This window comes from Anolis carolinensis, chromosome 2, assembly GCF_035594765.1.
Source record: "Anolis carolinensis isolate JA03-04 chromosome 2, rAnoCar3.1.pri, whole genome shotgun sequence".
Lineage (NCBI taxonomy): Eukaryota > Metazoa > Chordata > Lepidosauria > Squamata > Dactyloidae > Anolis > Anolis carolinensis.
The window spans coordinates 65,889,700-65,912,653 of record NC_085842.1 but is presented as its reverse complement, the minus strand read 5'-3'; the positions used below and the strand labels follow the sequence as shown (position 1 = coordinate 65,912,653).

At 37.7% G+C, this 22,954-nt stretch overlaps 1 protein-coding gene across 1 annotated transcript; it reads left to right on the top strand.

The window, feature by feature from the left end:
- Nucleotides 1-3,966: 3,966 nt before the first annotated feature.
- Nucleotides 3,967-21,844, top strand: LOC100558006 (cytochrome b-c1 complex subunit 1, mitochondrial). The gene is made up of 13 exons (XM_016991635.2): nucleotides 3,967-4,123; nucleotides 6,618-6,758; nucleotides 7,911-7,997; nucleotides 10,542-10,671; nucleotides 11,915-12,113; nucleotides 12,982-13,061; nucleotides 14,228-14,343; nucleotides 14,912-15,055; nucleotides 16,622-16,782; nucleotides 18,938-19,023; nucleotides 20,065-20,153; nucleotides 20,685-20,760; nucleotides 21,597-21,844. The coding sequence occupies exons 1-13, from the start codon at nucleotides 4,049-4,051 to the stop codon at nucleotides 21,659-21,661; spliced, it is 1,449 nt and encodes a 482-aa protein (XP_016847124.2). The 5' UTR covers nucleotides 3,967-4,048; the 3' UTR covers nucleotides 21,662-21,844.
- Nucleotides 21,845-22,954: the final 1,110 nt, after the last annotated feature.

The window sequence follows — 22,954 nt, the reverse complement described above, 5'->3', positions numbered from 1 at the left end:
TTTGTATTGTCATATGTGCAAAGGTGTTTGTATTTTAGGGTGGTAAATTCCCACATACTGGGAATTTAAGCGGGGAGTGTTCCGTCCTCCAGGACGATGGTTTGCCTTACCTATTGGTCGTTTGTTTGTTTTCCCTCCTTTACATTTTGTTTCAGCCTCTGGCTGCAAAGGCTCAGGAAAGGTGGCTTGGAGTCTGCAAGAGCTGGCTGCAGTCTTCTTTGCAATGATTGGTCAAAGAGTACAACATCTTAGGACCGCCCTTTTTTACCAGGGTCTAGTCTCCATTTTGGAGCCTCATTTTGGCTATAGTCTTCCAACGTGCTGCAGCTGTGCAAAGCTAACTGGGACAAATCATCCTCAAAACCAGGCCAATCTAAGCCTATCCAAATTAGATAAGTATTGAATTATACTGATCTGGAATAGAAAATCTAATTAGAGGAGCAAGGTTATTCCGTCGCTTCTAGAACTAATCTTTGCTGTAAAGATAGGGAAGGAAAGAGTTTCTCCTTCTATTATAGACAGCGTGATTAGGGTGTAGTGGTTTTATAATCACCTTTGCCTTCTGGAACCAGGGATAATTCTGTAACTAAAACCTATAGAAATTTGTTTCATTTTCTGTAACTTTAAGATCTGTGCCAAGTTTACAACTTTGTATGAATAAACATCTTTTTTTTTTGAAGTTTTCCAGACTCAGTCGTTCAATATTTTAGGACAGCTTATAGGGATTTGCAGTTCGCCCGGATAAAGGACGGCACGTTTCAGCTTTATAGTTTTTTTTTTATTGTCTGGCGGACGGCACATCTTCCACTTCCTTGCATTGCTTGTTTAAAAGCAGTTCTTCTTCTGGCTAACCTCTGGAATTGTGCATTTATTTGGGCATATCTCCCCCTATCGTTGTTTCCTTTCGCCTTCCTTCTCTCTTGGGCTACTTCCAGTGTCTCAGCAGACAACCACCTTGCCTTCTTGGTTTTCTTTTTCTTTGGGATGTACTTTGTTGCTGCCTCCTCAACAATGTTGTGGACTTCTGTCCATAGTTCTTCTGGGACTCTATTTATTAAATCTAGTCCCTGAAATCTATTCTTCACCTCCACTGCATATTCATTAGGAATATTTGTCTACATAGGGACCATCAAATGCAGCGCCCAAACATGAATCAAGGAACATGAACGGCACTGCAGACTAATCCAACCAGAGAAGCCAGCCATAGCAGAGCACTTGATAAACCAACCTGGACACAGCATATGATTTGAGAACACAGAAATGCTGGACCACTCTAACAACCACCATGTCAGACTACACAGAGAAGCCACTGAACTCCACAAGCATCTAAACAATTTCAACAGAAAGGAGAAAACAATGAAAATGAACAAAATCTGGCTACCAGTATTAAAAAAATTCTAAAATCAGGACAGTAAATAAAGAACACCACTCAAAAACAAGGGAATTCCAGAAAAGAAACATTCGGGGCCAGCTAATCACCTTGCAACAAAGTAATCCCCCCAGGCAGGAAGCAGCCAAGCTTTGAAGCTGCAAGGCTATTCAATGCTAATCAAGGTGATCAACTGCAACATTCACATTTGCCTCCAAAAAGAGTTATTTCTCCCACCCTGAACCTTCCACAGATATATAAACCTCCCTTGCTTAGTTTCTCCATATACCTCACAACCTCCGAGGATGCCTGCCATAGATTTGGGTGAAACTACAGGAGAGAATGCTTCTGGAACATGGCCATGCAGCCTGGAAAACTCTCAGCAACCCTGCAAATTTTGTTTTTGAGGGATATTCTGCAGCACACTTTGCTAGTTTTCAATGAATATCTCACATACTCAACTGATTCAATATACTGTATATACTCGAGTATAAGCCTAATTTTTCAGCCCTTTTTTAAGACTGAAAAAGCCCCCCTCGGCTTATACTTGGGTGAGGGTCCTAGTTGGCTTATATTTGGGTCAGCTTATACTTGAGAATATATGGTACATTTATTATTTTTATTATTATTGGTATTACTACATTTATTATTTTTCTCTATTATTGTTGCTACTATTACATTTATGTTACTCTATTTTATTATTATTATTATTAATACATTTATTATTTCACTCTGATATTATTATTACAGTATTGCATTTATTATTTTACTCTATTTATTATTACTTGTATTACTTTCCTGTATTTATTAATATTATTACATGTATTATTTTAATGTATTATTATTAAAAAGATACATAAGCACATCTACATTGAAGTATTTTACTCTATTTATTACTTGTATTATTTTCCTGTATTTATTATTATGATAATTATTATTGTTATTATAACATGTATTATTTTACTCTATTATTAAAAGGATACATAAGCACATTTACATGGAAGAAGATGAGAATAATGATTTGATCAGAGTTGGACAGTCTTATCTTAAATTTGAGCTTGATGTAAATATTCAAAAACATTTAACCTACTGATGCCTCAATTAATGTAATTTTATTGGTATCTATTTTTATTTCTGAAATTTGCCACTTTCGGCTTATATTGGAGTCAATGTTTTCCCAGGGTTTTTTGTGGCAAAATTAGGTGCCTCGGCTTATATTCGGGTCAGCTTATACTCGAGTATATACGGTAATTTGTGGCAGCCACAAAAACGAAGTTTCTGGATTATAGAAACTACGTACAAAGTAAGTATCGCACAATTAATCAGGAAACAACACTTTCAAACCAGGAACAGAAAAAAAATCCAATGTTGTTACAGAGTGTTTTTCTTAGCTGCTTGGTTGAAGTTGTGCCAGTCAATTTGTGGAAGCCTCATGAATTTCACTGGATTTTCTTGGACAAGGAACATACACTGATAGTTTGGTTGGTTCCTTCCAAAATATTGCCTTGAGCATCCTCAATTCATTGGTGGTCTCCCATCTAAGCAGTAACAAGGAATGACCCAGCTTAGCATATGGACCTCCTATGGGGATCCATAAAAAGAGCCAGGTTCAGACTAAAGGTCCGGGCTGCGGTGCAGGATGGTGAGCAGCCAGCTGCAGCCAGCTGCAACAAATCACTCTGACCAAGGGGTCATGAGTTCGAGGCCAGCTCGGAGCCTGCGTTTGTCTTCTGTCTTTGTTCTATGTTAAGGCATTGAATGTTTGCCTTATATGTGTAATGTGATCCGCCCTGAGTCCCCTTGGGGTGAGAAGGACGGAATATAAATACTGGAAATAAATAAATAAATAAATAAAGGAAGCACGTGAAGTGAAAAGAAAAGAAAGAAGCTGGAGCCTCCCAAACTCTGATTTCTCATCAAGGGCATCTTACAGCAGTACGTGTGAAAAAGATCTTGGAGTCCTCGTGGACAACAAGTTAAACATGAGCCAACAATGTGATGCAGCTGCTAAAAAGCCAACGGGATTCTGGCCTGCATAAATAGGGGTATAGCATCTAGATCCAGGGAAGTCATGCTCCCCCTCTATTCTGCCTTGGTCAGGCCACACCTGGAATACTGCGTCCAATTCTGGGCACTGCAATTGAAGGGAGATGTTGACAAGCTGGAAAGCGTCCAGAGGAGGGCAACTAAAATGATCAAGGGTCTGGAGAACAAGCCCTATGAGGAGAACCTTAGGGCTTAAAGAACCGTCAGAAAGCAACATACAGTGAAGGCATGGGCAAATTTCGGCCCTGCAGGTATTTGGGACTTCAACTCCCACAATTCCTGGCCTCAGGCCCCTTCCTTTTCCCCCTCAGCCGCTTAAGCCGCTGAGGGGGAAAAGGAAGGGGCCTGAGGCCAGGAATTGTGGGAGTTGAAGTCCCAAATACCTGCAGGGCCGAAATTTGCCCATGCCTGATATAGTGAATGTCAGCTTTCAAATGTTAACGGAAATTTCGTTATCGCGCTAGTCTCTCTTATCTCTATGTAGGACTATACGAACAGGGCTCGTAGTTGTCTTCCTCTTTCAAGCTTCTATGGACGCCAGCCTCTGTTTCTTGCGCATGCGCCTCTTTGTTCTGAGCACCCGTCGCTGTACTTGCGGCGCATGCGCTGTGCTTCTTCCTCCCGTCCAGCAAGATGGCGGCGTCCTCAGTCTGCCGGGTCGCGGGTTGCGTGGCCAAAAGGGGCCTTTTGCGCGTGCCTCGCGCGCCGGTGAGTGGGTTTCTGCGCGGGGAAGGAGTGGGAGGCGGCCGCTGGGTGGGAACGGGAAGGTGGCGACGTCTGTCTGTGTGAGGATGTGGGACCGCCGCGCTGCCCGCGAAGGTCACAGCGAAGGAGGTTTGGCCCAGCCGCCTCCAAGCAGTGTAGTGACCTCTCCGGGAGAACCCGGAATCTAGGCCGAGGCCCAGTGGCCTGGGCAGAAGAAGAACCCACAGCTTCCTTGATCTGTGGCCGTAGCTGCTGAGCAGGCTTATTGCCTCCTTCCTGTGTTGGTCATGATTGTTCTCTGCAGGTGCAGATAATGATTGTGCAATCTATACTGCCAAAGCTCTCAGTTTGTCTGTCTATCTATCTATCTATCTATCTATCTATTGTATATACAGGCAGTCCCCCAAGTTTCGAACACTATAGGTTCTGTAGGTTTGTTCTTAAGTTGAATTCGTATGTAATAATATAATACATCTTTATTTATATCCCACATTTCTCCCAGAAACGGGACCCAAATCGGCTTCCAACATATTAAATACAGTATATTTTACATTTGGGCCCCTGGTGGTGGCGCAGTGTGTTAAAGCACAGAGCTGCTGAACTTTCAGACCGAAAAGTCCCAGGTTCAAATCCCGGGAGTGGAATGAGCGCCCGCTGTTAGCCCCAGCTCCTGCCAACCTAGCAGTTCGAAAACATGCAAATGTGAGTAGATAAATAGGTACCACTCCGGCGGGAAAGTAACGGCGCTCCATGCAGTCATGCCGGCCACATGACCTTGGAGGTGTCTACGGACAACGCTGGCTCTTCGGCTTAAAAATGGAGATGAGCACCAACCCCCAGAGTCAGTCACGACTGGACTTAAAGTCAGGAGAAAACCTTTACCTTTACCTATAAAATCAACATCAGTTGAACACATATATTACACATGAACCATCAATAAAATATGGCATAAACATTTTAAAAACATATACATCAGAACAAGTACATTTTTAAGTGTAACTCCAGACAAATATCAATATACTTATATAAGATTTGGATATCATTTTTATTTTTATAAAATAATACATTTCTAATAATAATAATGATAATGTTACAGCAGACATATAACATCCAAGACACTCAATCCCTTTTCCCCGTTAATCTCATTCTATCTACTGTAAGTATCACTCTTATCTATGCATTTCTATGATTCCCCTCCATGCTTCCCTCCCCCTGAGCCACTTCTTTTTATATTCTCTGTTCAAAATTTCATTTCCTCTTGTGGAGGTAACTTTCCATCTTTCTCTTTTAATTCTCTTTCAATAAATTTTCCCCAGACATCATCAAAATGATTTTTTTCCTCCATATTCTTTTCTTAACTTTTTACTTACATGGGGCAGAGACAGCAAAATAAAAGTATAAGATTTGGATATCATAAGGATCAGTTATGTGGTGTTTGTTTTGTTGTCTGTGCCCCTGTTCAGAAGATTTCACCTCACTTTCTGTCCCTGTGAGAATTGGATTTTGAAAATGTGGCTTGTTTTAGATCAAGGATTGGTGATACAACTTCAGTGGAGACTTCTTTTCTCCTGGATAATAATAATAAATAAATAAATAATCAGTAAACATTATTTTTAACCTGCCCTCTCTCCCCTAGGGGACTCAGGGAAGCTTTCAAAAATAAAATAAAATAACAAAGAAATACAACACAATATAAAATTTACACAATGAACATCATAACAATTAAAAATGGTGACCATAGTAGAACATGGTTTAAACACGAAAGGTAAGAGTCATAAAAACGAACTGGGTAAAGTGCACCAAATGCGTTTTGTAAACAGAAGGGAAAAGGTACTTGGCTAAAGTGCAAAGTTAATGACAGAGTAACTTGGGATGGGATGGACCCTGTGGCTATATCAAAATGATAGGGCTAGATAAAGTGCAACAAATAGGAGATGGTCACTGGTACAGAATCTGTCATGGGGATGAGAAATTCAAGTCCCTCTGGGGAGATGGTGGCTGGGTACAAAAATAAAATTATTATTATTATTATTATTAGATCGTTGCGTATTATTATTGCTATTATTATTATTATTATTATTATTATTATTATTATTATTATTTCTGTCTTGAAAATTACAATTGTTTTAATTATGTTTTAACTGTATTCTAATGTTTATTATTATTTAAATTTTATTTAAATGACTATTTTTGTACTTGTTTTTAAAGGCATTGAATTATTGCCACACTGCGAAGCCATCTTGAGACCCCTCTGGGGTGAGAAAGGCAGGGTAAAAGTATCGTAAATAAATAATATGAGTGGTGATTGCTGTCCATCACATGGTGTCTGTAATCTTGTACATTTTTATGAATATCTTATTTAGTTTATGGATCTTTGATATCTTATGAAATTGTTTATATAAAAGTATATTGGTATTTGGTACAGCTTTTAGGAAGATAGATTTTTGTGCATCTGTATTGTATTATCAACTATGTTTATCAATGGGTATTTTTTTAGCCAGCCTTATGGAGTTTGACAAGAAGTGGAAGTACTGCATCGTATGCCCAGGTCCTGCATAACCTTCCTGAAACAGAAGTCACTACCTTAGACAATGGTCTCCGCATAGCATCTGAACACTCCGACCAGCCAACTTGTACAGTGAGTTTAATGCAATTTTATTGACAGGTTTTCAATTCTCTGTCTCATATGGCTCTATGTTTAGTTTGATGTTATGATTGAAATATACAGCCTGCCATAGTTTCAAGATAAAAAATAATTTTTAAAACAGAGAGAAAAAAAATCCTAACATACAATTAGCTTATCAAGGCTTCCTTAATAAGGGAACCAAAATGGGAGGCTAATTTTGTTGAAAGGTTCATTATTAATTATCTCTACATACAGTGTACTGTTGAATGTATTATAAAGTTAATTTACAATTTAGGGAAGGTCGTAAGAGGCCCAGCAAAACAGGAGAGTGTTCCATGTCATCCTTTGTACATCTGAAAATATGGTCTAAAGTCTTCTGTAGTGCATAGGACCTTCTCATTAGACAAGCTACTGTAGGTGAGCTCCCTCTGTGCAGAATGCCTGAAAAGCTCTAATCTAAGGTATCTATCTATCAAAATTAAATATAGGAAGGGATCTTGCAGACCCCTTCAATGTGTTCAAAGTTTATAGATAGCAGTGCAGATTCTGAAGTATATTGGGCCTTATACACCCTGTTTGCAGGTTGAATAGTCCAACCATAAGGAGCCCTATCATTAGAATTTTTTATAATAGTTTCTCTTCAGAGAATAAGAAGAATAAGAATAATAAGAATACTGAAGCAGACATAACCAATAATGAAAATAATATTCCCTAAATTTTGTGATAAAGGCCCTGAGTGAATCCTAAGGAACAAATAACAAATCAGACCAGAAGAAATAAAAAGAATGTTTTGTTACAATTGCAGATATTAACAATTTAGCAATTTTATTTCTTTGTGAATGCTACTTGTTTCTTCCTTGTGGATAAAAGTAGAAGGAACTAAAACTATCCAATGAATATATTATCAAAGAGAGACTGAATCTCAAGATGTATAAAATATTTTATTACTCAAAATAGCCCAATGTGTTTCAGCCCAGAAATCCCTGAATAGCCTTTTTCGGGAGAGCAGGATAAAAAAAAATCTTGCAATGTCACTATAGCTTATTCCTCACTATCATATAATGGAAGCCCCACATACCTTTTGTAATGTTTTTGTACAGTAAAATATTTCCATTAAAATGATCTGACATTTATCATATTTAATATGTGTTTCCTTTTTGTCAGGTAGGGGTATGGATTGGGTCAGGAAGTCGCTATGAAAATGAAAATAATAATGGTGTGTGCAACTTTGTGGACCATATGGCTTTCAAGGTGAGGCAACAAGCTATTTTCTTCTTGATGTAACTGATTTATATCACTATTTCTGTGTCACTTTATTATTTTATTACAGCAGCAAAAATCAAAGTTTTTCTTGTTTTTATTTAAGCTGTAGGTATTGTATATTATTTTTTTCTCCCCACAGTGGAAAATTCAGCAGTAGGAAGAAGGTGCCAGGGATGACAGCAGACAAAAATGAGACAAATTTGTTAGAAAAGGCATATGCAGTCTATGGATGGGATGTTGCCCATTTCTGATGTGGCATGTTTATTTTTTCCAAAATGTTTGTGTTAGTGAGCCATTCTACCTTTCTGTTTCTCTGATATATAAGTATAAATAAAGTACTTGGAAAAAGTTTTTGCTGTAAAGTTTAATCACATCTCTGTGAATATATTTAGCCGTGGAAATTATTTTAGAAGACAAAATTTATATTACAGATTTTTAACTTTTGTTTTGATTTAACAGTATTACTGTGTTTTGTTTTTATTTTGAAAAAGAATCTTGTGGTTCCCTAAAGATCAATACAAATATTGTGTCATACATTTTTAATGATAGAACCTACTTAGCTAGATGTGTAAATTGTTAATCTAGTTGCAAATATGTACATATGTACATGAATAATTGAGTTGAGGAAACTTGGAAAAAGCAGATCCAAAAAGTTTTAAAATCATTTTAAAACATTTATCTTATCACCTTTCACCCTGCCACTAGCCATGAGGCAATTTACATCAGTTTAAAACATTAAAACACATTTCAAAAGAGACCAAAACAACTTCTTTTAAAATAGTTTTTAAAATGTTGTTGCACGTATTCACCAGCCTAGCCTCATAGAGCAGTGAGACATTCAATAGAGTCTCTGCTGGAGATTCCACGTTTTCCAGCAGGCTCATCAGGAAGGAGGCTGATTTCATGGGGCCAGGATATCTGAAAAGCTAACAATCCAAATGCCAATAATATGAGAATGTTATAATAATAATAATAATTTTTATTTCTTACCCACATCTCCTCTAGGCTCAAGGTGAGGCACAACACAGTTAAAATATCATTATAAAATATTGTGTAAAAGACATATATTAAAACTTTTTTCTATAAAATAAATATATTAAAATACACAGAACAAAGATTAAAATTCATAGTTAAAAATTGACTGGGTAGGCTTGTTGGAAGAGATAGGTCTTCAATGGTCTCTTAAATTCCGAAAGGTGATTTAGCTGTAGGATCTCTTCCAGCAGGTCATTCCACAGCCTTGTGGCGGTCGATGAAAAAGTCCTCTGGGTGACGGTCGCTAGGTTCTGGCTGACTGCAGTAGACACTCCCCTGAGGACTGAAGCATTTACTGTTATAATATCACCTTGCTGTTTTAATGAATGCCATGTTACTTAATTTAAAACTCCGTATTTTCTTCTCATTGCAAGTGTTTAATTTCTGTCACCTGAAAACCAGAAGCTTATGGTGCAAACATAATGGGCAAAGACTAAGGCGCACTGCCATATAATCCAGGTTATCAAAGTAGATAATTCACATTATCTGCTTTGAACTGGATTATATGAGTCTACACTGTCATATAATCTAGTTCAAAGCAGATAATGTGGATTTTATATGGCAGTGTAGAAAGGATCCAATAATAAATGAAAAGAAAGTTAAATACATGGTGTTTCCATATGTTCCAACAATTTTCCTACAAGCTAACATATACCTTCAGACTACACGTATAGGTAGGTTGTTCATGGCTTTTACTCAAGACTGTTGAGATGCAGTTGACTTCTTCCCTTGTGACTTCTTCCCAGCTTACCTGTCCGAATGTGTCTCCCATTATGACCCATCACGGAATCTAAGATCCTCCAGGGAGGCCCTACTCTCGGTCCCACCAGCCTCACAGGTGCGGCTGGTGGAGACGAAGGACAGGGCCTTCTCAGTGGTGGCCCCCCGCCTATGGAATACCCTCCCAAATGAAATTAGACAGGCTCCCTTCCTCCTGTCTTTCCAAAAGAGAACAAAAACGTGGTTATGGGACCAGGCATTTGAGCATTAGTATCAGCAAAAATGAGATATGAATATATGACCTATTGACAGACCTCACCTGGACATGAAAAGTGCCTTAAATGTATATTTAAATGTATAATTATGTATATTTTTAATGTATACTCTTAATTTTATTGTAATTTTTAATCTCGATGGATTTTAAATCTGATGTAAACTATATATATTTTTTGATGTGTATGTTTATATTGTAAGCCGCCCTGAGTCCCCTGATGGGTGAGAAGGGCGGGGTAGAAGTGAAGTAATAAATAATAAATAAAATGTATGCGCTTACTTCTATAAAGAATGGATTTGCTATCATGTCTCTTGTTTTTCTCTGATGTTTGATGTCTGATGCAATCTGAAACGTAACACTGTTTTAGTTTTGTTCGCTGCCTTGAGTCCTGATAGGAAGAAAAGCAGGCTCTAAATAAAGTTAACAAATAATAAATATTACTGCCAGCAAACATTTAGTATGCTCTTTGGTACTCATCTGTTTGTTTCTCAATATTTCTCTAGGGCACAAAGAAACGGCCTGGTGCTGAATTTGAAAAAGAAGTGGAAAGCATGGGTGCACATCTCAATAGCTACACCTCTCGTGAACAGACAGCCTTCTTCATGAAAGCATTAGCAAAAGATTTGCCCAAAGGTAGTGTCCTTGGGGTGTGTTCCTCAACATTTGTACATTTGGCAGAGGAGGGGCTGGGTTCTTTGCATGCCTGTATAACTTTAATATGGGATAAAATTGCACCCCAGCTGGATGTTTGTCAAAAATAAATTTTAACTGTACATGGACATGAAATGATGCGCTAAATTGAAGCCAGTTTGTCTATTAGGAAGCAATTTTCCAGTTATTAGCAGTACATTATACACTTGATTAGCTCTTGGTAGCCTATGCCTTCTGTCTTTCAGATCATTATGCTTTGGACTCTACTGGCAGTTGCTTTCCAATGGCCAAAACTGAGCAAAATAATTTTATTAATTATTAAATTTATGCTGCTGTAACAGGAATCGCATAGGGTGGTCAGTCACTCTTCCAGAATGCTGAGATAATAACTGGAAAAAAATCATTTTGGAAAACTGGTAACACAGGCTGCAGTGGCATTACAATAGCCGCAAAAGGAGAGGGGAAAGGGAGGTGGGGGAGAGATGTATTTTTGTGAAAGAAGGGACATAGACCCATTGTAGTCATTGCCAGAAAAAGAAGCCTGAAGAGAACAGGTAGCCTATTCCTCCAATGATAGCTTGTGATTGATGGAGTTGTCCTAAAAAGACTGACTTATAAAACTACCTGTTTAGTGGTTCTCTGGATGTTCCAAGAAGCCTTATAAAAGGTAATTATTGGAGAAATAGACTACTTATCTCTCAATCCCAGCAGCATCTTTCAGGGTACCAAAACTGATTAAAAGTACAATGTACCTTTTGGAGAACTTCCTTCAAGCTGTATTCTTTCCTTTACAAAGATCCAAATACCAGCATCCTCATTTTTGCGCATTGTTGTGTCTCAGCTAGTGGACTTGTACAAAGCTATTGCTAAAGGGCCAGAACATTTAAGCATTCAATTTCTTCATATCAAAACACTTCAGATGCAAAGCACAAACATCTGGGGTGCTGAGATAATAATGGAAGAGAATTGTAGCACAGAATATACAGTATAAGACCAACAAAAGGATGAGGAGAATGAGAGTGGTGAACAAAAGATAGAAATATGAATTATATTGTGGTCTCATGGGAAAACAGGAATGAAGTTGGCTGTATAGCAGTGTTGTGATTCCCCAATGGTGCTTCTTTATTGGGTGGAAGTTCCATTCTCACCCAACAATATCAAGTTAGCTTCTCCAAGTTATGTGCATGAGAAAAAGATCTGAGAAAGCATGCCTTTTCTTTTCTAGCCATTGAGATTTTGGCTGATGTAGTACAGAACTGCAGTCTGGAAGAATCTCAGATTGAGAAGGAGAGGAATGTCATCCTTCAGGAAATGAAAGAAATGGATGCCTGCTTGTCTGATGTTGTCTTCGATTACCTTCACGCTACAGCTTACCAAGGCACTGCTTTGAGTCGAACCATTGAAGGAACATCAGCAAATGCAAAGTAAGATTGAAATTTCTCTGTTGTGAAGCACATCTGGAATTGTTTTTTCATCATTGTTAAGTATATTTTACCAAGATGTTATATTCAAATATATAATTTGAGTTACATTTGATCTCAGCAAGGATATATTTTAAAAGATGATTGGTGAGCTAGCAGGGTGCTTCACATAAGTTTTAGAATGCTCTTTTCCATGTTTGCAGTAGTGTAATGATTTCTGTGTGGTGCACACTAGAATTCAGTTTGAATAGTAAATGATTAGCTCAATACTTTCAAGTATTCTCATATATTGTCTAGTAATTTTTACATTAGCCCTATAAAGTAAGTATTATCTTCATACTGCATATGTGGAGCTGATGCCGTTGAAGGCATACCACTAGCCCAAAGCTATGTCACAAATTACCGTCATATATTCCAGTTCAGGACTATTCCAGAAGATACAGTGAGACAGGCCTAGTTTGTCCTTGGATGGGAGTTCACCAGGGATCTTCAGCGAAAGCTAGGAACAAGCCCTGCCTAAAACCCTGCAGAACAGCTGCTTGTTAGGATTGACAGCACTGTGATAGAGAGACCAGTGGTCTGATTCAGTACAAAACAGCTTGCTGTGTTCCTGTTTGTGATTGAGCTGAGATCCAAATGGGAAATGATCCCAATTTATTAGCTGTTGCAGCATTCCAACTTCCAAAGTCCTTAGGAGAGGGAATTGCTGTGACAAGAAGCTAACAAGCGAAATTCTTTAAAAGTTTTGTTTGTATTAAAAATATGTGAAGAAATTACACTGCTCAAGGAGCCGCCTGTCATGCTACAAAACTCATTCCGTCCTTTTCTCACATTGTTGACTTTTACTACCATTTTTATTTTATTTCTTTAGACGCTTAACACGTACAAACCTAGTGGAATACATTGAGACTCATTTCAAAGCCCCTCGCATGGTCCTGGCAGCTGCTGGAGGTTGGTATTAATTTTATAGTAAGAGTAATTAATCCTTCTTAGGATTGATATTATATGATTGTGTGCCCATGACCATATGATCTTTGCAGATGGCAAAACCTTTTGAGTTAGATCATCAGATTAAAAGGTGCCTATCCATAGGAAGAAACAAATAACATCATCTAAGGGCACTTTTAGTTATTTATTCTTCTGATCTTATTTATGAATATTGGTTCTTTGTTAATCAAAATAAATAAATAAATAAATAAATAAATAAATAAATATTGGTTCTTTGTTAATCAAAACAAATAAATAAAAAGAATAAACACTCAAGTATTCATGAAGACTTAAACTGATTTGAGGAAGCTCTTATTGGAAATAGACCTTTGTTAGCATTCATGGTGCTACATTTGGACCAATTTTTGCATTTTTTCCTGCTAAATTACTGCAGAGAAAGCAAAATCAGGGAGTCCTGTTTTCAGGGTATATACAGAATATCCAAAAAGTCTCCAGACATAGGGAAAATGGGAAATTGTAGCTGAATGTACCTTTATTTACAAAATATTCATTACATTTAAAAAAATACAATAGATTCTCTAAATTTTGGCCTCCTCTTTCCAAAAACACACAAAGACATCTCCTCCACTCATAGTGAGCACATTTCAAGATAACTGTTGTTATGCAAGTTGTTGCATTTGGAATATGTTCTTTAAATGATATGTGTTTCTGATCTTTTTCTTGTTCCTTTTAAGTGGCTCCACAAGTAAAAGTCAAGGTGGGAAAGATCAGGGGTTCTTGCAGGCCATTCCACAGGACTGTGGTGATCAATCCATATGTACAGAGGGTTTTGGAACACCCTGTATTTTTAGTGGATAATTGAGGTTGGGACAAGCTCAACATTAAGCGGAAAAATAGATAAAATTATCAAAGATGGGAAAAAACACTTGAGGACAGGACCTGATTAAAGCATTTCCATTTATCTTAGATTCCATGTCAAAAGAAGGGGAGAGTGTAAATTAAACAAAATAGTGCTGAAAGGTTGTGATCCACTGTACAAAATTATAGAGCTTGTGAACTTCTGTTGAACTATTCATGTCTTGAAATGACTTAGAGAATAAGATTCTCATGCAATTACTGTGTTTCCTGCTGTGTTGCATTGATGTTACTTCTTCTTGTTTCTTTATTAGGTGTTAGTCACAAAGAGGTTGTGGACATTGCCAAGCAGCATTTTGGCAATGTTCCTTATGAATACAAGGAAGATACAATACCCCTTCTTCCAAAATGCCGCTTTACTGGCAGCGAGGTAGCATTTCGTTTTTCTTTGCATCCTTGGGAAAAAGAATGCTAATCTTAAAAATTGTACATAGGTTCCACAAGGCAGTTTTTAATTATAATAAGTCAATTCCTGAGACTTTTTGTATAGTCCTTGTGTATCTAATTTAGATTTTTTTTTCTCTGAGAGAATGCCACTTTTACCAGAAAGCTTATTCTGTTTGAACAAAATATTGTAAGAAGCTATTGGTTATTAAATGTATTAGAAAGTTTATGATGTGTAGTACTGATACCCAGGTTTAGCATTAGGAGCAGAACAAGGAAATTATACATTTATGTTCTCTGTTTCTTCTCTTGATTAAATTCATGTTGCTCTTTCCCATCCTATTTCAACAGTATGTAGGATGATTTCATGACCTACTTCTGAGCCCTGAATTCAAATTTCAGACACCATGATGGTTTAAAATACAGTATAAAACTATTTTAATTTTATTTTAAAATGTAAGCTGATTAAAACCTTAATGTAATAGACAAACAGGAAACCTTTATATCTGCAGAAAAGCTCTGAATGTATTCTTCTACTGCTATTTTTCTTAAAGATCCGTGTCAGAGATGATGCTTTGCCATTGGCTCATGTTGCTATTGCTGTGGAGGGGCCAGGTTGGGCTGATCCAGACAATATTCCTCTTCTGGTTGCTAATGCAGTGATTGGAAACTACGATCTTACCTTTGGGGGTGGGAAGGTAAGACTTGAGACTGGAATATTAATTTCTGATTACTTCATATTATGTCGAGCTAAGGATTGCTAGCTGCTGTAAGTTATATTTCAGAGGAAGAAAATAAACCACCTCTGAGTATTTCTTGCCTATGAAATTCATGGGGGTCACCCTAGTCATCAGGTAACTTCAAGGCAGATGCACACACAATCAAAATCCTAGAAGAGGTTGAAACTTTGAAGGGCAATATTGTGAAGTGTACCACCAATCTTGGTGTACTTTTGGGGTAATTTAGTTTTGAAACATTGTCTAGAGCAAAGGTTTGTGGCAGATGCAAAAGAATGTTAACTTCCTGGCAAGACGGGGACTCTTACAAGGACACCACATAAACTGATCCATTGTAGTTCTATTCTGTCCTCATTCAGGAAGAGGGAAATGATGATGGCAGCAAGAAAAGGGAACTGCCAGCTCCAAGCCACCTTCCTCAGAGCCAAGGTAGTGTACAAGAGGCGTAGTATAACTTGGACAACAGGCAGTTCTCCGCCCCCCCCCCCCCCCAAAATGCTGCTGCTGCTGCATTTGCTGTTTGTATCTTTCTGCCACCATCATAACTATGCCAGCAGAGGCTCTAGGACAGGCATGGGTAAACTTCGACCTTTTGGGTATTTTGAACTTCCAACTCCCATAATTCCTAACACCAAAACATCTTGAGGGCCAAAGTTTACCCATGCCTGCATTATATTTAATCTTCCTTCTGGCACCATACCCACTAGCACCATTTTGCAAGATGGCAGCCAGCTGCGCCTGTATCCTGAAAATCCAGATCTGGCCATGGTGGTGCACACCTTGGTTACATCCAGATTAGACTACTGTTACACACTTTATGTAGGGCTGCCCCAGAAGAGTTTTTGGAAACTCCAACTGGTTCAAAGATCAGCAGCCAGATTGCTTACAGAAGCTGGTTATAGGGAACAAACCACCCCATGTTAAAACAACTGCACTGGCTACCAGTTTGTTTTTGGGCGCAATTCAAGGTGCTGGCCTTAGCCTATAAAGCCCTAAATGGTTTGGGCCCAGACTACATAACTGACCGGATCTCCACGTATGAACCCACACGAGCCCTGAGGTCATCTGGAGAGGCCCTACTCTCGGTCCCACCATTGTCCCAAAAGTAATTGGTGGGAACAAAAGAGAGGACCTTTTTGGTGGTTTTCATTCTCAAAGAAATAACTATTTTGGTCAATGGCCGCATAAAAAGATCACTCTTATCATGGCATCTGAAGAAGCAGATTGATAGCCACAAAAGCTTCTGCTAAAATAGATCTGTTGGCTTCTTCTCCATTTGCTTATTCTTTTTTATACAACTGAGGAAGTATTTGCCAAAGATTATGGATATAGTTATCTGTTGAAGCTAATAGCAATGGATTGTGGTGGTTGGCTTTTCTTTTTCAGTTGTAACTGGTGAATTAAATTTTGGTCTTCTAAAGTGACTTGAATAATTGCTCCAGAATAATAGTACACATTAGTTACCCAGATTAACTGAGATAACTGCGGAGTAATTAGTCATAATGTTTCTTAATTATTTATTTACAGAATCAATCTAGTAAACTGGCTTCAATTGTTGCTCAGACAAATATGTGCCAGAGTTTCCGAGCTTTCAACACCTGCTACTCTGACACGGGGCTCTTTGGTTTTTATTTTGTTTCTGATGGCTTGCATATTGAAGATACACTGCATTTTGCCCAGGGTGAATGGTGAGCATGATTTCCTTTCCAATACTTAGTTTCCAGGAAGTGGGTCAGTACATGTGGCTAGTTGTGTAAATTTTGGATCTCCACAACACTGCACAAGGCTTAAAAACATAACACTGCTCTCTGTGGCCATTCTGTTTACCTGTAAATTTCTTGGGGCATTGTCAGTGAATTGATTGTTTTATTGACAAGAAAAAATCCTGTACCTTCAGACTGAACATAATAAAATGATGTTGTTTTTTGCTTAATCTATACCTATTCCTTCAATTTATCATCTTGGAATTCCAACAAGGAGCAATTTGCCATTTCTCTTTTCATATTTAATTGTGATTTTAAAAAAATAATAGTTATACTTATTTACATCCCATTCACAGACTTGGATGGTATCAGATATAATGAAATTGTTATTAGCGTAGTGTAATGTTTATGTAATATCTTACATAATAAAATAAGATTACATGTACAGTAATTTATAGTCTCTAGGTACTGCTCTCAGTAGTTGACCTGTAGACTATGCCATAAATAATCTACTGATGGTGTCCTTGAAAAATCGGAAGAAAAAATGTTTGATAATGGAACAATTAGGGGGGAAAAATCCTCAGTCCTGTTGTGGCAGTTATATAGATCCAAATTACATATGTTATCTTGAGAGTAATGAGTGAAATGATCATTGAGGTCATCTGTAAACGAGCAGTTAGAGTATTTATTCTTCTGTTTACTACATGTCCCTGTCTCTGCTGTCTCCTACTTCAATTCTTGGTTCCTTGGCCTTGGTTCCTTTGCAGCTCTTAAGTCTCTCTCTCTCTCTCTCTCTCTCTCTCTCTCTCTCTCTCTCTCTCTCTCTCTCTCTCTGTCTCTCTCTCTCTCTCCATATATATATCTATATATATAAAAGAGTGATGGCATCAGGGCAGGACAAAACAACAAAACTACAGGCCCCCCAACCTCAAAATTTGACAACACAACCCATTATCCACGGCTCTAGGTTGATACAACAAAAAGAAAAGAAAAATGAAGTCCTAATTAGAGAGAGGAATAATTGTTTTTATCCAATTGCTGCCAGTTACAAGGCTAAGTTCTGCCCACTTGGTCTCCTAGCAACCTACTCAGCCCAAGGGACAGGCACAGTTAGGCCTCACTTAGGCCTCTTCTACAGATTATCTAATTTGCACTGGATTATTTGGCAGTGTAGACTCGAGGCCCTTCCACGCAGCTATATAAACCATTTAGAATCTTATATTATCTGCTTGGCACTGGATTATCTTGACTCCACACTGCCATATAATCCACTTCAGTGTGCATTTTATACAGCTGTGAAGAAGGGGCCTCATATAATCCAGTTCTAAACAGAGATTATACATATACAGTAGAGTCTCACTTATCCAACATACACAGGCCGGCAGAACATTGGATAAGTGAATATGTTGGATAATAAGAACGGATTCAGGAAAAGCTGATTAAACATCAAATTAGGTAATGATTATACAAATTAAACACCAAACATACAACAAATTTGACAGAAAAAGTAGTTCAATGCTAAGTAATGCTATGTTGTAATTATTGTATTTACAAATTTACCACCAAAATATCACAATGAATTTAAAACATTGACTACAAAAACATTGACTACTAAAAGGCAGACTGCGCTGGATAATCCAGAACACTGGATAAGCGAATGTTGGATAAGTGAGATTCTACTTTAATATGAAATAATTACTGTGGTAATCCAGTCCAACCCAATTCTGCCATGGAGGACACAATCCAAGCACACCCAACATATGTCCACCCAGCCTCTCAATAATAATAATAATAAATCCATTTATAATGGACTTAATGTAAGGTAAACCCTTTACCCTTTGCCTTAATCACCACCAATTCCTCAATACTTTCTTTCTCATACCACCATACTTCGCCACAGCAACGCGTGGCTGGGCACAGCTAGAAAATATATATATATATATATATATATATATATATATATATATATATATATGATATTATAAAACCTGTGTTAAAATTATAAATGTGTGTTATATGTAGTATCAATGAGCCATCCTGATATTTAATTTTGAGACTAGAAAAGTTAAAAGAAAGGGAGCCAGTGTCATGTCAAAGTGGTTGGTATTTGCTTAAGATTCCACATTCCCACCCTATTCAGGATGACCCTCTGCACCAGTGTGACTGACAGCGATGTGAAGAGAGCCAAAAACACCCTTCGAAATTCCTTCGTGGCTCAACTTGATGGTATGTTTCCTTTATTAGGCATTCCTACTTGCCATGTTCTGAGCAGGTTTTTATGTATTTCCCCCATCTGCGAATTGCAGTGAAAGTGCTGTTTCTCCTGACTCCCTCTTGGGGACAAAAGACCAAATGATGTGTTGTGCATAAATTCCTGTAAGGCTTGTCCTGCACTAAAAGTTTGCTATCTATCGAATCTACACTATCTTAGAACAGGAAGCTTGCTTTATTTGTATGCTGGCTTATGCTACTCAGAAAACAGGCATTTTTAATTTTTAATTTGCCATCTTGCAGATTACATTGTGAGGTTTTTGTAAGCAGAGCCTGTTGCCTCCCTTTTATCTTCTTAGTGCAATTTTTATACTACTTGTCCTTATCATTTAGTTCAGATTCAGGGATTTCTAGATTAGATCCTATTGTTTCTGTTCCAGAAAATAAGTACAACTGCCCTTCAGTGTAAAAAGAAATTATATATCAGGAAGTCCTTCTTGTCCTTAATTAATTAATCAATCAATGAATCAAACATTCTAGGACAAAAAACAGGGCTCTATATTCTGCCCAGAAATATACACATCTTACTAGTGATACTTAAGTGAAGTAAAATCCCAAGTGCCTAAATATATATGTCACCTCAATTAGCAGTTTTCCCATTAAATAAAATTTACTTTAGGCCATATGGAGATGTACTTTAAGCATTATGAAATGTTAGCATTTCAAAATAAGAGATAATCTTAGATGCCTCAGTGGCCTAGTTCGCAAGTGTATGTGCAATTAAAATGATCATGGTCCTACCAGCGGCCTTCTCATATATTGTATATACAAATGAGAACATTAAGGCAAAAAAGGTGTATACAGTTAAGCTGAATCTTCTGAAAATCAAATCAAAGTTTTGTTGCAGCTTTCCTGAATAAAGTGCCAAAAGCACACATGTCTACAAGGGCCTGTTAAACATTTATCAGTACTGTTTGCATCTGCAATTTTAGAAGATGTTTCATATCAATAAATGCTGCTTCAGATGTCTACTGTCAACTGACTCATATTTTCCAGGTACTACTCCTATCTGTGAGAATATTGGAAGTCAGCTGCTGAACTATGGACGGCGGATATCTCTGGCAGAATGGGAATCCAGAATTTCTGTATGTACTACAGATTTATGGAGCAAGCAGTTTGGGGGATAATAATGTTACTATTGACATCTGTGGCTTTTGTATTGTTAACATTACAACTAAAGCTAGGGGTATGGTTTAAATACCTATAAGTAATAAGCATTGTCACATCGGCAAAATACAAAATAAAACAAAAACAAAACTCAGGTTCTCAAATCAAACCTCTGACAAGGACAATTTTCTACAGATTCAGATCCCATATTGTAAGCTACAGAAATATTTGGGGCAGAAGGGAAATAATTTATTCCTTGAAGTTTCACACATTCATCATATTATACTTGTTGAACTGTAACTAAAAAGAAAGGCAGTGGGTGAAATGGTCCTTAACGTTTTTGGAGATAAATGTTATAGATGCTTTAGAAGACTGTGCCAAATAAGGCCAATTTTACTAACTGTGATACACCTTTTTCCTGGTAGCTTACTTTGCCCTGGCAAATTGAAGCCTGTAGCTTTATTCTGTATATTGAAATGTAATACTTCTTTTACCTTACATTTTTCTAGGAGGTTGATGCCAAAACTGTGCGCGAGGTATGCAGTAAATACCTTTATGACAAATGCCCAGCTGTTGCAGCAGTAGGTAAGTGGCTATGCCTTAGGTAAGCTCTGCTACTTGGAAACCGAGAAGGCAGTGGGTGTAAATAGGCCACGGCCTCATTAGAGACCAACTTGAAGCAACTTGTCTTTTTGGTTTTGGGGTTTTTTTTTTGTTTTTGTTTTGTTTTGTTTTTTGTTTTGTTTTGTTTTTTGTTGTTGTTTTTTTGCCTCTGCAGTGGGCTGCTTCAGTTTGACTGTGTCAGAATAAACATTGGTTGTGACGTGGAGTGGAGATTAATTATGGAGGCAGCAACAACACTGCATGCCACCCTTATAAACCCATTGGAGCGGGGCTTACAAAATGCTCTTTTGGGGAAAGATTATTTTATGTAACACTACCAGGCTGGCTGGCTCTCTGCAGCAACACTACTACAGTCTTTTTCTGTCAGCCAAGAAAATGCTTCCTTCAGGAAACCTGCCTGAACAGCTCCGTTTCTTAAACTAGCTGGTGTTTCCCATACTCACACCTGCAATCATTAAGACAGAGACTGAGCCTTCAAAGCCATACTCATAAGAGGGACTGGGGTTTCCAGACAAGATGCAAAGTCTACAAAATCCCCCAAACACCATATTCTCTGAAACCATTCAGGCTTGGATTTTGTCATTATCAAGGATTTGGACGCCTGAGAAGCAGGGAACAGAAACATGTTAAGAGTTGATATTAAAGGTATTTATAGCAGTCCAGTCAGACTTCTGTGTAACTCTCTTGTAGTTCTTTAAGACCTTAATAGTTTTAAACAGTATTACAGTGGATTTGGACAAAACGATGCCAGAAGTTTCTTTGCAGTCTTTCAGATGACCCCCTCTCTTCTCTCTCAGGTCCTATTGAACAACTTCCGGATTACAACCGTGTCCGCAGTGCTATGTACTGGCTTCGTTTCTAGTTTGTGTTGTGTAGAATGGAAATATGGCCATGCAGCCAAGGAAAGATGTATCCTCCAGGTATATACTTGTGACTTTCTTGAGTCCCAGTGGCAAGTTGGATTCCCTAATTCCTGTACAATATCCTTCTTTGAAGTTATGTAGCTGGCATATTCAAGAAAATGAAATAAATTAAACTTATATGACATTGGTGTCCAGTGTTTATGATGAGACAGTAATGAAGTGAGCTGGGCTGAGGGTATAATCCCATTTTTATTTTAAGTCTTATTTACGCTTGCTTGTGGTACCATTTTGTCCATATAGAAAAACGCTGTGATAAATGTTTTACCACTTTGATTTGCCCTTCATCTGTTAATTCAAAGTGATGAAAAATACAGTAGATGGGCCGGCAGAACATTGGATAAGTGAAAAGCCGCCCTGAGTCCCCTCGGGTGAGAAGGGTGGGGTATAAATGTTGTAAATAAATAAATAAATGTTGGATAATAAGGAAGGATTAAGCAAAAGCCTATTAAACATGAAATAATGTTATGATTTTACAAATTAAGCACCAAAACATAATGTCTTACAAAAAATCGACAGAAAAAGAAGCTCAATACATAGTAATGTTATGTAGTAATTACTGTATTTATGGATATATCACTAAAATATTGCAATATATTGAAATCATTTAAAAGGCAGACTGCATTGAATAATACAGAACGTTGGATAAGCGAAGGTTGGGTAAGCGAGATTACTGTACTGAGAAAGCAGATATGTTCCTTTTGTTTTTTGGCTTCATGGGTTACTTTGATACTTCGTTCCCTTCTGTGTCAAATAGACAAAAGATGTTCCACTAGGCAGGAAAACAATGTACAGATTCTTAATAGCATTGGCCCTTTCTCTTCTTCTTGAAGGAAATAAGCCTTTCTTTTCTTTGTATGTGGCAGTCAGGTAGTTAAAATATGTTTACAAATAATCCAATATAACTCAGCCTCCCAAACAGTATTAGAGTTACAAATTCAATGTTGCAGGTTTGCATTATGAGACAACATAATAAAGCCGACTTGAAGGAGAATTTAGCTCCTGGTGTGAAATTTTCCCCTGGAATCCCTATGGCGCTTGGTCACAATTTTCTTTCATGCACAGAAATGTCTTAGGAGTATTTCAAAACAAAACACAAGCTACTGTGGTGCTCTCATTATGACATGTCCACAAACCCATTATGAAATATATATGGACAAAATAGTAAGCCAGTATTCTTATCTTTCACTAAGTTACTGGCAAGAAGGAAGAGACCCACTTAGCTTAGATCAGGA

Excerpts from the sequence above, each read along its gene's own strand:
- LOC100558006 (XM_016991635.2), top strand. The coding sequence starts at position 4,049 with ATGGCGGCGTCCTCAGTCTGCCGGGTCGCGGGTTGCGTGGCCAAAAGG. Across the intron at positions 7,998-10,541 it reads TGGACCATATGGCTTTCAAG|GGCACAAAGAAACGGCCTGG; the intron begins GTGAGGCAACAA and ends ATATTTCTCTAG. Across the intron at positions 10,672-11,914 it reads AGCAAAAGATTTGCCCAAAG|CCATTGAGATTTTGGCTGAT; the intron begins GTAGTGTCCTTG and ends TTTCTTTTCTAG.